Source organism: Cinclus cinclus, chromosome 22, assembly GCF_963662255.1.
Source record: "Cinclus cinclus chromosome 22, bCinCin1.1, whole genome shotgun sequence".
NCBI lineage: Eukaryota > Metazoa > Chordata > Aves > Passeriformes > Cinclidae > Cinclus > Cinclus cinclus.
In genome coordinates this window covers 9,889,230-9,904,601 of record NC_085067.1, presented here as the reverse complement: position 1 = coordinate 9,904,601, position 15,372 = coordinate 9,889,230, and the positions used below count along the sequence as shown (strand labels likewise).

General features: G+C 48.4%; 1 protein-coding gene across 1 annotated transcript in view; it reads right to left on the bottom strand.

The window, feature by feature from the left end:
- Positions 1-15,372, bottom strand: part of GALNT17 (polypeptide N-acetylgalactosaminyltransferase 17) — a 194,956-nt gene that overhangs the window by 62,972 nt on the left and 116,612 nt on the right. Inside the window, exon 6 of the mRNA XM_062506983.1 lies at positions 3,791-3,908. Coding sequence (XP_062362967.1) covers positions 3,791-3,908 — 118 coding nt within the window. The remainder of the gene's footprint in view (positions 1-3,790; positions 3,909-15,372) is intronic.

The window sequence follows — 15,372 nt, the reverse complement described above, 5'->3', positions numbered from 1 at the left end:
GGAACTGAAGGGACAGAGCCAGGATACCCCTGGGAGGATCAATGCCCCTGCCAGGGCAGGGGGGTCACTTTTGTCCTCAACAGCTGCAGGAGGAGGCTCTGATTGCTAAAATCCCCTCTAACAACAATATGGCCTTGTTGTACCCTTTTATTTTCAGAGCTCCACATGGAGCACTCAAGAAAGGCTGAGAAAATTTGGATTGTTCAGCCTGGAGAAGAGAAGCTTCAGGGTGACCTCACTGTGGCTTTACAGGATGTGGAGGAGCCACAGGAAAGATGGAGAGAGACTTGGGACAAGGGATGGACACAGGGAATGGCTTCCCACGGCCAGAGGGCAGGGATGGATGAGATATTGGGAAGGAATTCCCAGCTGGGAGGGTGGGGAGACCCTGGCAGAGTGCTCAGAGAAGCTGTGGCTGCCCCTGGATCCCTGGAAGTGCTCAAGGCCAGGTTGGACAGGGCTTGGAGCAGCCTGGGATAGGGGAAGGTGTCCCTGCCCATGGCAGAAGTGGGATGAGATGGTTTTTAACATCCTTCCCAACCCAACCATTCCATGATTCCCATGCCATGGGAATGCCACTCCATGCACATAAATCCTCTGGCTTGGCAGCACCAGTGATCTGCCTTGTTGGATGTAGAGGACAAATCTGGGGGGAAAAAAAGTCTGGGATATTAAAGAGGAGATGCCATGCTTTTCTTCTGGCAATACTTTTAAGGCTCCAAGCTGACCCTCAGCCAAGTTAACGGCAGCAGTAAAAGCAGCTCGAGTCAGTGGTTAAACCTCAAAGGGATCCCTGAATTGTGCTTGACTTAATTAATCCAATAATCAATCCCTACTGCACAAATAAGGTGTGGGATGGACCAGCTAATAAGCATTCTCAGTTAATTGCTTTCTTCAAGTGACAATTTGTACAAATGATACCATCAAAGTAGTAATAATATCCCTATTGATTAAATTAATCTCGAAAAGACAACTCCAATAACTTTAATTAGCAATGCATGACACAAGCACAAAATACTCTAAAAACAACCTTGCAGCCCATCCCAGACTTTGAAACCATGGCAGCAGCCATGGCACAGACTTTGGCATCTTTATTCCAACAAATACACACAATTTTATGGAGCATCTTTAGGGCATGTCTGTGACTAACCATGAAAAGCCATTAAGCCTCCCTGCAGAGCACAAGCAGGCACAGAGCACAGGCAGCCTCTCTACTTAGTCACACTCACTGAAACCCAGGCCCACAAACAGCTCCAAAAGAAATGAAAACTTTCCAGCAGGAGGAGCAGGGATGGGGAGCAAAGCCTCTGTGCCAAAATCTCCACTTGGAGCTGCTAGGGACCCACAGCAGCTCTTTCAAGGCATGAGAATTGGGCACCAGGCTGATGAAATCAGAGCAGGAACTCTTCCAGAACAGGGTTAGAGATTTGGCCCAAAGCTCGTTCAGAGAGAGCAGGAGTTGAGCTGGGCCACGAGAGGGATCACAGCACTCAGAGCCTGCCCAGGATGGGAGCCTTGAGCCATGGAACTGTGGAATCTCAGAGTGCACACCAGGAGCCCAGAGCCACCCTGCTAACAGGACTAACAGGGCTGGCTTTTTAGGGGCTTTTAAGGGGTTTTTAAGAGGCTCCTGCATTTCTCATTTTGCTCCCTGAACTCAGCAGCTGAAAGAAACATAAGACCCACATATTTCTCCACAACAGTCACAGTACAGTTCATTTTACAGTACTTACAGAATCATGAAATTCTTTAGGCTGGATAGTTTCTTTGAGTTTCTCTGATCTTTGAGTTCAGCTGTGCCCCTAGCACTGCCAAGTCCACCAGTGCCACCAGCACCATGTCCCCAAGTGCCACATCCCCACTGTTAAATCCCTCAGGGATGGGGACTCCCCCACCCTGAAGCACATTAATAAAACAGGACTTTTGCCTTTACATGTTAGTCCAGCCAAACCTTCTCAATTCTTTATTTCAATTTATTATTCAGATTCCTCGATTTAATTTCCCATAACGGGGTTAGTTTGTGCTTTTGCCTGAAACACTGCAAATTTTCCATGTCCTTACTGTAGCCTCAATGGATTTATGGATTTATTATTTAATTTTTGTTCTTTGGGCGGTTCTGGCTTTAGATTTTTCAGATATTGTGGTACCAAAACTGCTGACCGGATTTGAGGTGAGGCTGTACCAGTGCAGAGCAAAGAAGGACAATCACATCCATGAAACATTTAAAAATGTCCCAGGATTCTCCAAATGATCATGGAATTTGCACCATCATCAAAAAGAAACACTTTCTGCATTTTTTTTCATCCAGGAATCACTGTAACCATCAGGGAGCCCCCAGGTTACTTTTGGGACTCCTAACAGCCCCTTCTCAGGCAATATAGCAAAACACCCACAAAAAGATTTTTGGAGCTCAAGAATTTTTAAAATTCTACTTTCTGTGCAGTCTTACAAGGCAGATTTCTGAGTATTTTGGCTCTCTAAATCACCAGTAATTTAAAAACCTTGACCAGAACACACAGCATGGATATGAAAATGTATGGCTTAGAAACTCAAGCTTGGGAAAGTCACTTAGGGAAGAGAAGGGTTTGGGGGTTTTTTTTCCCCAAAAGGATGTTTACTGGCCTTTCTAAGAAATTCAGCACATGAAAAAGGAGAGGACAAATGCTCATGACTTTCTCTGAGGCACGCCTCTGATTTTTCCAGTTAAGAAGCCAATCTTCAGTGCCATCCCTCCAAACCAGGCAAATGAGCTGAATCATTGTGAGAGGAGCAGGTCCACAATGAGACCAAAAAATCCCAAATCCAAACAAACCAGGAGAGCCAGGAGAGAATCTGGGTTTGGAGAAGAATCTCTCCAGCCCCACTGCAGGATGAGCAGTAATTACTTCACAAGGAGTGGAGCTCTGTGGCACACTGAAAGCCTTTAATTTCCACTCCCTTGTTTAAGTGAGATTATTGCTCCCCACAGCGAACAACAACAGATTTCCCAAATTTCCTTGCCAGCAAAGCAAATATCCTCTGGTAAATCTCTAAGCTGAACAATGATTTTTCATTTTTACAACAGCACAATCAATGCAATTTTCCAGTCAGAAGTCTCCAGCCTCCCTCTATCAGCTCGTTAATGCACAAGTGTCGTAGTCCCTACCATGCCTGGGAGAATCTCCACAGACTCTGCCATCCCAGGTTACTCTGAACATGGAATTCATCACTTATGAATCACTTCAGTGTGTGTAAACACTTGAATCACTAAGCCAGATCTTACATTGTACACAGTAATCAAGGGATGTTGTCAGGGGGAGGCATTGAGGCAGCTCTGAAATCCTGGCTTGTAGAGTTCTACTGTTCAAAGCAGGTTTTGTGCTTGTGAACACGTTTTGCTTGCAGATGCTAAATGCCTGGAAAATATTTGCAGGCGTTGTGTCTTCTTGAGACACTCACAGGAATCCCAGCACCCCCAAACAGTCTTCACCCAACTGTATTTCTCCTGGTATTTAAGATCCCTGTAACTTCCAGCAACACTCTGACATCACAGTCAGGTTCAAACCAGAAATGCCATTTCATTTCAGAAGCTTTTTGCATCAGATCACACAGATTGGAATCTAAAGGAAAAAAAAATTAAACTCATCCCTGAAACCAAGTAATTTTTCTCCCTTGAAGTGAAATGAAAATGTTGTGAATGCCATCACCTCCCAACTCCCCTGAAGGATTCCAGTAACTGTCCAACTCAGTGGAAGCTCTGGGTTCCTGAGAGCACTGTGAGGTTACATTTTGCTGCCCAGGTGGCACAAACCTTGATGCCCAGCTCGATGTTCTCCCCTCCATACACATCCATGCCAGGGTCCAGCAGCCCGATCTCCCCAAAGAATTTCCTGTTGACCACGAAGGAGCAGCCAATCATGGCAGGGGTCCTGCACAGGAGAGATCACAGGAATCACATTAGGGACAGACAGAAACCCACAGGAATCACATTAGGGACAGGCAGAGACCCATAGGAATGCAGAATTAGGGACAGACAGAGATCCACAGGAATCACACTTAGGGACACTTTGCTTTGCCACGGGCTCGTTGCTGCACCACTGCCAAGTTCAGCTGCTTCCCACCACTGGTTATCCCAAAGATTTCACAGCAATGTGCCTCTGAAGACATTGTTTTACCACTGCAATAAATTACCCAAAATCCAAGCTCATTTCAGTCTGTACAGACTGGAGAAAGGTTTTCCTGGAGTGCAATTAAAGAGGAGCTGTCAGGCCGTGCTTTGCTGGAAATACGTCAAGAGTGTCTGTGGGCAAGGGCACAACCTCTGCCCATAAATGAAGGAAATACAATAATGGCCTTTCTCTTCTCTTGGTTCCAGCATGTCTGGAACAATGTAAACTTTAGGATGGGTATTTTTAGGGAATCCAGCAAAGAGCGTTTCCAGTTGGAATCACAAAGGAGCCATCACCACCAGCAACAAGCTCCCTGTAAATTTGTAGAAACAAATCCTCTAAAAACTGTTTGCAGAAGCATCTGTGGGGTCATTTCCCAGCTCCCCCAGCATCAGCAAGGCTCTGGGTTAGGGATCAAGTTGTCATATCCATCCTGCACCTCGTGCCCTCCAGCTCAGAGCTCTCAGGTCACACTGCAGGAGCAGCCAGGAACAGGGGCTAGGCAGGGAAATAACACAGAAAACTGGAAGCATCAGTGGAATAGCACAAGGAGGGAGGGATAAACACAGTGTCAGGGGTTAATTTGTCATAACTGTGCAATTTAAAGGACATTATAGATAGTTGTGTTTACTAATGACCCTCATTACTTGCAAACCCCTGGACCGGCTCTCAGCTGCTCCAGCTGCCATGAGATGAGGATGCAGTTCTGATTCACACACTCTGAGATCACATTTCAGGGGACTTTTTGAGTGCTTAGCCCTTCTGACCCTCTCCATAAAATTGCACTTTACCCAGAGCCCAGCACTGAACAACCCTGAGTGGTTCTGCTCGTGCTGCTCGGGGACCCTCTCAGCTGCTGCTGCCATGGTGTGTGCAGTTTGCCCCTGGGATATTCCCTGTGCTGAAACAGAAAAAGCATTCTCCCATTTGACTGCTGCTCTTAGAATCCATGCTGTAAAGAAAAAAAAACAGGGATCCACTCAGTCCAGTAGGGTGGTGCCAGTGAATTTTCCATTTTCCTGACTTTTTGGAAGCTCCAGGACTCCCCTGCCCACCTTGAGCTCCAAGCTCTGAACAGGGGGATGGGATGGCCACCACTTTTGTGAGTCCATGGAAATCCCACACCCCTTGGGAATGCCTGTTCTCCAGAGGGAAGGTGCTCTCAAGGTAGGAATGGGACAGTGGGATCCTGTGTTACAAGAGCAGCCCCCAAATCCCGGCTCAAAGTCCATTCCAGCCCTGTCCATGCCATGGAGCACATCCAAGGCTGGACTGAGAAGGTTTGGCCTGCAGAGGTGGGGAACAGCCCTGAATTCCCCCAGACCTGGCTCACAGACAGCAAAGCCCAGGCTCCAGCTCTCCATCCACATCTCACACAGTGCTCTAATCTGCCAGAGGAGCTCCTGGGGTCCCAGGGCAGCTCAGTAATTCCAAGGATTTCACAGCTCAGCTCCACTAACAGTCACCAAACTCGTCTTGAGGAAAACCATGAGTTCTTTGGATGAAAGCTTCTGCCCACTTAAATATTATTATTTATAGACATTTTAATATTTCTAATAGAAAGTAGGAGAGCTGGATGCTGCTTCCATGTCAAATTAGTTCCAATTGGAATCCATCAGAGGGTTTTTCCAATAGATTTCTTCCCTGACAGCTGGCTCAGCCTTTCTTCCACAGAGCAGGATAATGTTTCATGGTTTGCTGCCACTCTGGTACTTAAGATTTCAATTCTCTTGCTTTATTTGTAGCAAGTTAACTGCCATTAACAGAAACAATTCCTTCTGAAATGATAACCACCTTACAGATGCCAAATCTAATAGTTCCATTATCCTAGATTACCTGCTGGAATTTAAGAGAAGGGAAAATTGCTCTGGTTTTATCCAGAGTATGAACAACCCAGTTCATCTCCTCTGCTGGGAATAGGTGTGGAAACCTCTGACTTTTCCTGTCAAAAACTGTTAGAGGCACTCAGAGAAGAGGCAAAAACCAGAAAAGGAATCCAGGAGCAAGTTTCAGACAAAGGAAATTGCATTTTGAACCCAATAATGTGGATCAGTGGGAACTCTCAACCAGGAAAATGAGGTTTTCTGGACTAGAAACAACTGAGGAGCCATGAACAGGAGCTGTACCCTGAGAGCTTCTTACATTGTAATTTATAAATCATGGAATGGGTTGGTTTGGAAAGGACCTCAAACTCATCCAGCGCCACCCCTGCCATGGGCAGGGACACCTTCCACTGTCCCAGGCTGCTTCAAGCCCCAGTGTCCAACCTGGCCCTGGGCACTGCCAGGGATCCAGGGGCAGCCACAGCTGCTCTGGGCACCCTGTGCCAGGGCCTGCCCACCCTTACAGGATGGAATTCTTTCCTGAGACTTCACAACATGACTTCACTTTATAAAGCACAGAGACATCAATTCTTCCCAAAAATCTCTTGGAAACAGCTTAAATGGGATTTAGCAACTTCACCTTCAAGTTTTCCCCTTCCTCATTGTGCTGCACACCCCATTCCAGCCCAGGACACCAGGAAGCTCCCAAGGCACTGCTCCTGGTCCCTCAAGCAATCCAAATTAAGTGCTTCATTCTCCTCTGTAACAATACCTCTACATTAAATAAATGAGGAATCAAGCAGTGCTCAACAATTTAAATAAAAACACCATTTGATTTGGGAGTAAATCCCTCAAAAAGGTGGCTGCTGACAAAAATGGACTGCTCATCCCCAATGAAATAATGGCCTGCAGACAAAGAGCTGATAAAGCCTCTTGTTCCTCTGCCCCTTAATTAAAAGCATTAACATAGCTTGTTTTTTAAAAATCACCCAGCTCAGCCAAATGCATTTTTATTTGTCCCGATAGCTATTCTCCCTTTAATGAGAAAGGAAAAGCAGAATTTGGCAGGAAGGAAGAGCAGAGATGTTGAGCAGAATTATTAGGTTTCTATCCAGAACTCCACAGTGCTACTTCCTTGCCATTCTTTTGGTTGGTTCTTCTATAGAACAAGTGAAGAAAGGTCAAGAAGAGCAGCTTTTATGAAATATCCTCCTCATGGATCTCTAAATAAAGATAAAGGAGATACAGGGAAAAACATTTATCCTGCTCTATTAAGTTACTTTAATGGTCTTCCTTTCTTTAGCTCACAGTTATCATCTAATGATTAAAAAGTCTCAAAGAGATTGCTCCTTCAATTCAAGGAAATTAATTTTCCCCCACAATTGGATTTGGCTTCCAATTTTACACTAAAGAGCAGGTTATAAAATATGTAGCAAAAAGATATTAAAAAAATAATTAGTGGGTCGACTAATCAACTGCAAGAGGCTGGGAAGAGACTGGAAGAACTTCCAGGATGTCCAATTCCTGTTAAATTGCTGCTGGTTCTAATAAACTTGGATCATGCAGGTGCTCACCTTCCACACCACAAGGCACTGCCCCATACTTGGAGCATCTGGGACAGTCCTATATATGCCCAGAAGGAAGTTCTTTGTCCCTCTCCCAACATTGCCATTCCTAATTCAACACACTGAATTCACACATCTTAAAATCATGGAATCATGGAACAGGTTAGGTTGGGAAGACCTTAAAACTCATCCAGTTCCAATCTCAGACTGCTCCAAGCCCCATCCAGCCTGGCCTTGGGCACTGCCAGGGATGGGGAATCCATGGAATAAGCTGACCTCACAGGGAACAATTCCTTCCCAATATGCCACGTACCCTTTCCCCCAGTCCTGTCCCTCCAGTTCCTGATGCAACATCCCTCTCTGCCTTCCCCATGGCCCCTTCAGACCCTGGGGAGTGCTGTGAGCTCCACACAACCTCATCTTTCCCAGGCTGAACAATCCCAAATGTCTCAGCCTGTCTCCACAGGGAAGCAGCTCCATTCCTTTACCATTCACAGCCTCCTCTGGCCTTGCCCCAACAACTCCATGTCCTCCCCATGCTGGGGACCCCAGAACTGTGCAGGGCTCCAGGTGGGGGCTCATGGGAACAATCCCATTTTCCACTTTGGGATTTTCCACTCCTGCTACCTCTCTGTACCTCCACAAGTCAGCTGGGTAGGATCCAGCATCTCAGCAGGAAACTCTGGGAGCCTCTGAGCTCCAGGGCTAAAATTCAACCAACTCACAATATGCAGAAAATGTCAGGTAAATTATCAAATTAAGGTCTGTGGCTTTAATTAGTGGCTTCTCAATGATTTCCCTGATGACAGCAGGGAAAGGAAGAACACCACTTTTATTTTCATGTGACACTCTGTGATAAAACACTGGATTTTCTCTTGGCCAGAGGCAAGATTAAGGACATGCCTACAAAAGAAACAACTTAGTGCTGTCCCTTCTGTGGTCAGAGAATAAGTAAGTATTAAAGTCTGGGATAAGTAACACAGGTTTAGACAAGGGAATGTTTGTGTGGAAATTTAATACAAGGATGGGGCATTAAGGATGACCCCTCTGATCATCCAACAGGGATAGCCAGACCCTGCCCCAGGGCAGATCCCCGTGGGACAGAATCCATCCAAACCCCTGCTCCACTGGCAGCTGTGTCCCGGCAGCCAGGACGGAGCCTCCAGCTCTGACTGCTCCCTGACCAGTCCAGCCCACTGCAGCACCACCCTGGGCCCCGTGTGAGCTCAGCAGGATGGCTCTGGGGTGGCTGAGGGTCAGCATCCCTCCTCTGTGTCCCCAGGCCACCGCCAGGTGACATCCCTGTTCTCAGGGCATCTGCAACCACCCCGTGTGCAAAGCCACGGAGGAAACCTCTGCTCCCTCAGAGAACTGGTGGAGGAGGGCAACTGGAGCAATTAAAAAGTCACGGAAAGCAGCAGGTCTGGGTCCCAGTGGCACTTGGCTTCTGGACGATCCACTCCTTGGGAGCTGCGCTGCAGAGCCTCACCAGGTCCTGGGGGCCCTGGAGGGGCAGGCTGGGATGAGAGAGGTCAGGCAGAGCCTGGAGCTGCAGTGAGCCTGTTCCCTGAAATGGGATTGCAGAGAGACAAGAGAAATCCCTGTACAGGGAAATGGGGTCAGGCAGAGCAGACCAGAGATCCAGAGCCAGAGCTGCCCCTGCCCCACCTGCCCATTGTCCTCCTCAGCTTCATCCCACTCCTTGTCCTCAGAGAGGGCTGGGCCACACCCAGGACTCAACAGAGAGGTGAGGGTGAGGCAGAACCTCCTGCCTGGTCCTGGCTCTCTCAGCCTTCTCCCCACGGGCTCCTCAGCCACAACCCCCAACATGTGGCACCTCCACCTCACCCCTTCCTTACCCTATCCCAGCTCCTCCCGACCCCAAACACGTGGTACCCCCATCTCAGCCCCAATCCAGCTCTTCCCAACCCCAAACATGTGGTGCCTCCATCCCACCCCTTCCTCAGCCCCATCCCAGCTCTTCCCAACCCCAAACACAGGGTGTCCCCATCTCAGCCCCATCCCAGCTCCTCCCAACCCCAAGCAGCCCAGGCAGGCAGGACTCATTCCATGGAGCCGGGTTTGCTTTGGAAGGGAGCCCAGCCCCAGGTTTCTGCAGGAAGGGGAAGGGCAGGAGCCAGGGCAGCCAGGGGGAGGTGGTTGCTGGCACTGCCCAGGCAGGAGCCCGATGGCAAAAGCCCAAAATCCAGTGTCATGCACAAAGCACATCTCCTAAGGAGAATCACATGTTCCTGTGGGACCCCTCGGTGCAGAGCAGGAGCTGGGAAGAGCCAGGATCCGAGCTCCCCTTCACTGCCAGGGGAACAGAGAAAGCTGGAGGTCTTTCCCAGTCATGTAACCAAACGTCCATGAAGGAAGGGCATTTGAGTCCCCAGCAGGATCTCTTCCTTAAGCTCATCCCCAGGGCAGCATCTCCAAGAGCTGTTCCTTGAACAATTCTGCTTTTCCTGCCCCACTGCCCTTGGTTAATTGTCTGTTTCCAATGGGTTTATTTCCCTGCTGTTGCTAAGTACCACAGAACCTGTGAAACAAATTAAAAATAAGAGATACCACATAAAAGAGATGCTGGATTGGATGGCTTTGCTGAATTTACTGGAGATTAATACCACTTAAACTTTAATGGCAAGGAGGCTGTGAAAACTGGATTTTTAAAAATACCTCTTACATCTAACCATGCCTGTGACCTTGCTGAACACACATTTGACTTTGTCACTGTTCTCTGTCTGCTCTGGGATTTCAGGCAAAGCATTTAACTCCTTTGTAGCTCTCTTTCCTCCTCTGTCAGGTGAGGTTAACACCTGGATACTCTTGAGAAAAACCATTTATAAATCAGTTCTGTGTTTTCTCCTTGGGGCTGCTGAATTCACTGCTGATATTGCTATGGGCACCAGACCCCTCAGTCCCTGGTGAGAAAAGCACAGTGGTTAACAACCTTCTGGGCAAGGGTTTGCTGTTTCCCAGCCTTGCTGCCAACCCCCTGCTAGAGCAGCACCAGAAGCTGATTCCCACCCTGTGCCCAGACACAGCCTGGGAACCACTGCTGATTTCAATTTCCTTGTCCAAGTTCAATGACAAAATTCCCCCTCCAGGGTGAAACTTCTACCTCAGCCACTGCCTAAAAGCCTTTTCCTTCCAGGTATGCTCTCAAACCCTAAGGATGTCCCCAGCACTGAAGACCCCTGGATGCTTGGACACCTCCTTCATGCCCCAGGCACTTTGTACAGGAGTCCCCAGATGGATGTGCTGCTCTAGGCTGCCAAAATGCTCCTGTGCAGGGAGCAATTGTCCTCAACTCTCTGTGTTTTGTCACCTGATGTTAAAACTCCAGCCCAAGGATCAGGGCTGATCCCATTCCCACAGCAGGAGCCCTCATGCCAAGAGCCCATCCAGCTCCCACCCCCACCCTGCTGGGACCTCACAAAAGGCACCAACCTGAAAAACCCTTCCAGGCCAAGAGCCCTGAGCTGGGATGAGCCTTGCTCAGGGCCATGAGAACATGCAGAAAGTGTCTGGGGCTGTTCTCCATCACTGGAAATAACTCCAGGTGACATCTCCAAGGGCCCTGGTGCTCCTGTGTCACAGCAGAGGCAGCGTTTGGGGGCTGCACTCTGAGTCGCAGAGTACAAACCCCAGAGAAACCACTTTGGCCAAAGTTAATTTGATAATTACCTTCAAATGGGACTTGGTGCTGATGAGAAATAGAGGGAATAGTTACCATGGCAGGATTCTCCCTTGGGGTGGACTTGGAAGAGGGCTCCTCATCTGAGCCCAGTTGCTGGTGCTTGCAGAGCTGTTGCTGGGGGCACTCAGGGACACAGGGATGTGCCCAGGTGCCTCCCCAGAGCTCAGGGGGCTGAGGCTCCTTCCCACAGCCCCTACAGCACATGTGCAAACATCTGCTTGCTGGGGGTTTGACCCCTAACAGGCCCCATTTATCCACAAAGGCAGAATTGGGGAATAATTATGATCACTCACAGTGATTTATTAGGGACACTCCCACAGGAGAGGCCACACAGAGTCTCATGCTTGGGGCTGAGATAAAGCAGAGCAAGATTTTCATTGGTGCACTGGCTCATACTGGAAGCCACTGAAAATGCATACAAGATGAAAGAAAATCACTTTCCCTGCCTGAAAAGCCACTGCAAATCAAGGCAGGACACAAAGGGAGCCCAGAGCAGTAGAGATGAGGAGTCAGGAAGGCTCAGGATCTGGTTAACCTGCTTTTATTTTCCCTCTATGGCTGGTCCCTAAAGGTGTGGCCCTCAGAGCAGATCTGGAAATTGCTGTTCTATTTTCCTTGCACGGAAATGTTCCAGCACATCCTGTAAGCAGCCCAGGAGCTGAGCCCCAGCCTGGGCTCCAGCAAGGACAGGGATTTTTGCTGCTGTCTCATCCATTAAAGCATGGTCACCAACAGAAGATACAGTTCTGACCAAAGTAAGCAATTATAAATTTTTAATCTGAGCTGGGAGTTGAGGAAATCCAAGAGTCCCCATCTGTGGATCCCTGCTCAGGAAAGTTGCTGCTCCAGAATGGGACAGGGAAGGAGAGCACACCCCTTTATTAACCCCCAGCAGGGACCATCAGTCACCTCAACCCAGCCCCCAGCACTTCCTCAGAGCTCCTTGGGGGCTTCAATCCCAAGGGAATCTCCATTAAACTGGCAGTGTTTCCCTATGCAAATCAGACCTATTTATTCCATGGCAGGGATGCACAACTCCCCAGGGCAAAGTGAGCCAGTGGCTTCAAAGTTCCCCAGAAGTAGTTTAAAAGCTCATTTGTGTAATTGGCAGCCACTGAAATCCAGCTCATAGGCAGCTGGGAGCAGAGCAGGAGGGCCTCACCAGATCCTGGGATTTAACACTCACAGACCTTCAAACCAGTCATCAGCTCCTCGAGAGGACAATAAAATCTGATTATAAATCCCAGATTTAAGGATTTGAGTTTGCACCACTTCAAAACCCCAATGACAGCACATGGATACTGAGATTTCACCTCCGTGAAAGGAAAGATTCAGTGGCCTTTTATTTCAGAGGACAGTTTGAGTTGGAACCTTGCAGACCATCTCATCTCAAACCCACCCCAAACCCTAAAGATCAGGTGGAATAAAAAGGAAATAGGTATTTCTGTTGAACATAAAAATAGTCAAAAAGGAGTAACACTGATTTCTTTAACACTTGGCACTTACAGCCTGACTGACAACAAAATGAAGTGCAGGAAAAAAGGGGGCAAACATTTCTCCTTAGAAACCTCTCAGATGGTGACCAGAGTTTGGGTGGCCAAGACTGTAGGTGCTCATCTAATCCCAAATCTAATCCTAAATCCACTCCCACTGCCTTTGGGGGGCAGAGCACCTCATTACTTGAGGCCAAAGCAGAGGGAACCCTGCGTGTTTTGGGTCTCTGCTGCCCTGGGGGCTTGGCTCCTGCTGTTGCTCACACTCCCCAAAGAGCCCTTCCAGGAATTCCTCATCAGGAACACGACCCTTCAGCAAGAACTGCACTGTAACTCCATCTCCTTCCACTGTTGCCAGAGTGCTAATTAAATGATAATTACTCTGGGATGTAGTATGTATAACTGTCAGGCACTTAACAGGGACGTGTTATTTACTTTGCTGTTTTTAACATGAATATATTTTTTCTCAAGGGCAGCCAAGCAGCTGATTTTGAGTCATGTTCTTCCTTTCCACTGAGCAGAAAAATCACAATGAGCAAATTTCACAGGTAAACAAAGTTCTCTTTGTCTCAGGCAAAATGACAACCATGCCCTGGTTAAAGCACTGAGCTGAGGCTGAAGGATCAGGATTAACACCCTGAGCCTAAGCTTGGTACCCAAACTGGGACTTGGGCAGTGATTTCTGACCTATCTTCCACCAAAATACTCCTGCAGCTCCTACACTTGCTCCAAGTGGCATCACATAAAAGAAACTACAAGAAATTGACTTTTGAAGGTGAAGAAGGGCTCAGGTGAGCATCTCTGCAGAACAAACCTGCTATGTTTTCAACTGAAGTACCATTTTTAATCTCTGAACACTCCAGCCAAACTGCAGAAATCAGGAGAGAAATCTCCCTGGGCAAATCATTGCCTGGAACAAAGAATCTGCAAGCCTGAGCTGTGCATCTGGGGATAAACACACAAAGGAACTGTGGCCTGCCACAAAGCTGAGTTGAGAAGTAATTCCCTTGACAGGTAGAACAGAGCACAAGTCCCTGTCAGCTCCTAGGAAGCAGCAGGAACAGCAGAGCAGGGAAAGGCTGAGGCCATGGTAAGGTCGGGTTGAACTGGGGGAGCAGCCCCAGAGCACCTCTGCCACCACAGGGTGACTTGGGGGTGATTTTGGGGTGATTTTGCACTGTCACATTCAAACCTCCAGTACGACCACAACTCATCCACTGGTCCCAGGTCCCTTCAAACCCTCAGCAGCAGCTCTTGAACACCAATCCCTGCCCAGCTCTACATTCCAGGCACTGCTGGGGGTTTGCACAGCCCCTGGTGCTCTCTGACAGATCCCTGCAATGGCCAGGAAAGATCCAGGAGCCTCAAGTCCTTGGGAATTCCAGGGAAATTCCTGCAGACAGAGTTTAGGTGAGTGATTTCCATCCCCATCATGGGGTGTGAGGAATGGTTGTTGACAGCTGGAGCAGCTCCACTCCCTGGGAAATGAGGGAGCAGTGAAACAGCGGGTAAGCACCTGGAGGAGCTGAGTAATGCATTTATTGTGACACCTCCTTGATAGCAGCTACTGGTGGGGAGGGAGCTCCCAGCTTTATCTCCTCCTTCACACCCTGGCACAGCAGCACAATTCCTGGGAAACAGCAGATCCATCCTGTGCCTCCAGCATTCATCAGCAAATGTCACTCTCAGTGCTCAACGCTGAGGTTTGTTTTGTTTAAAACACTGAGCAAAGCTGATGGAAAAGAAAAATGAAAATGGGAAAAACTGCAGTGAAATGTAAATGCAAGCCTGGTAAAGATGATTGCCAGGTAAGGGAACTCAGGGGTGGAGAGGATGGTTTGGAGTCACCTCTACCTGGATTAGTGCAGATCCACCCAACCACAAAGCACAGAGGCTGATGTTTGCAGAGAGATTTATCCCAACTGCTTGTTTAAGGGTCAGACAACTCGGAGCTAACAGCTCCCAAAGCTGAAATCCCATCCCAGGGACACTGATCACACCAGGACACCCATGGAAATCTGGGTTTCCTCCCACAGATGCACAAGCTGGGAAGCACAAAGTGATGCAAGAGCTCTTGGAAAAGGCAGAACGGAGCAATGCTGAGCACAGGGCAACCAGGAAAGTGCTGGAGATCAGCTCCTGACTTCAAACCATGAGCGCTACAACACTCTTGACTGACTTCTGCTGGGCTGGGGCACACTCACCATGAGCTCCCTCTGGATCGGCTGCTTGTGGTTTCTACATTCTTTTTCTGAGTGTGGAGGGTGCTGGTGTTGCTTTTTTAGTTTACTTTGGCTTGTTGTTTGTGGGGGTTTGAAATCACCAAATGCAAAATGCACTGATTTTTCTTAAATCACAGAATGCCAGAATGGCTTGGTTTTAAAGGGACTTTAGAGATCACCCCCTTCAAGCCCCTGCCATGGCAGGGACACCTTCCACTGTCCCACTTCCACTGCTCCAAGGCCCAGTGTCCAACCTGGCCATGGGCACTGCCAGGGATCCAGAGGCAGCCACAGCTGCTCTGGGCACCCTGTGCCAGCCCTGCCCACCCTCACAGCCAGGAATTCCTTCCCAATCTCCCATCTAGCCCTGCCCTCTGGCAGTGGGAAGTCATTCCCCGTGTCATATCCTTCCATCGCT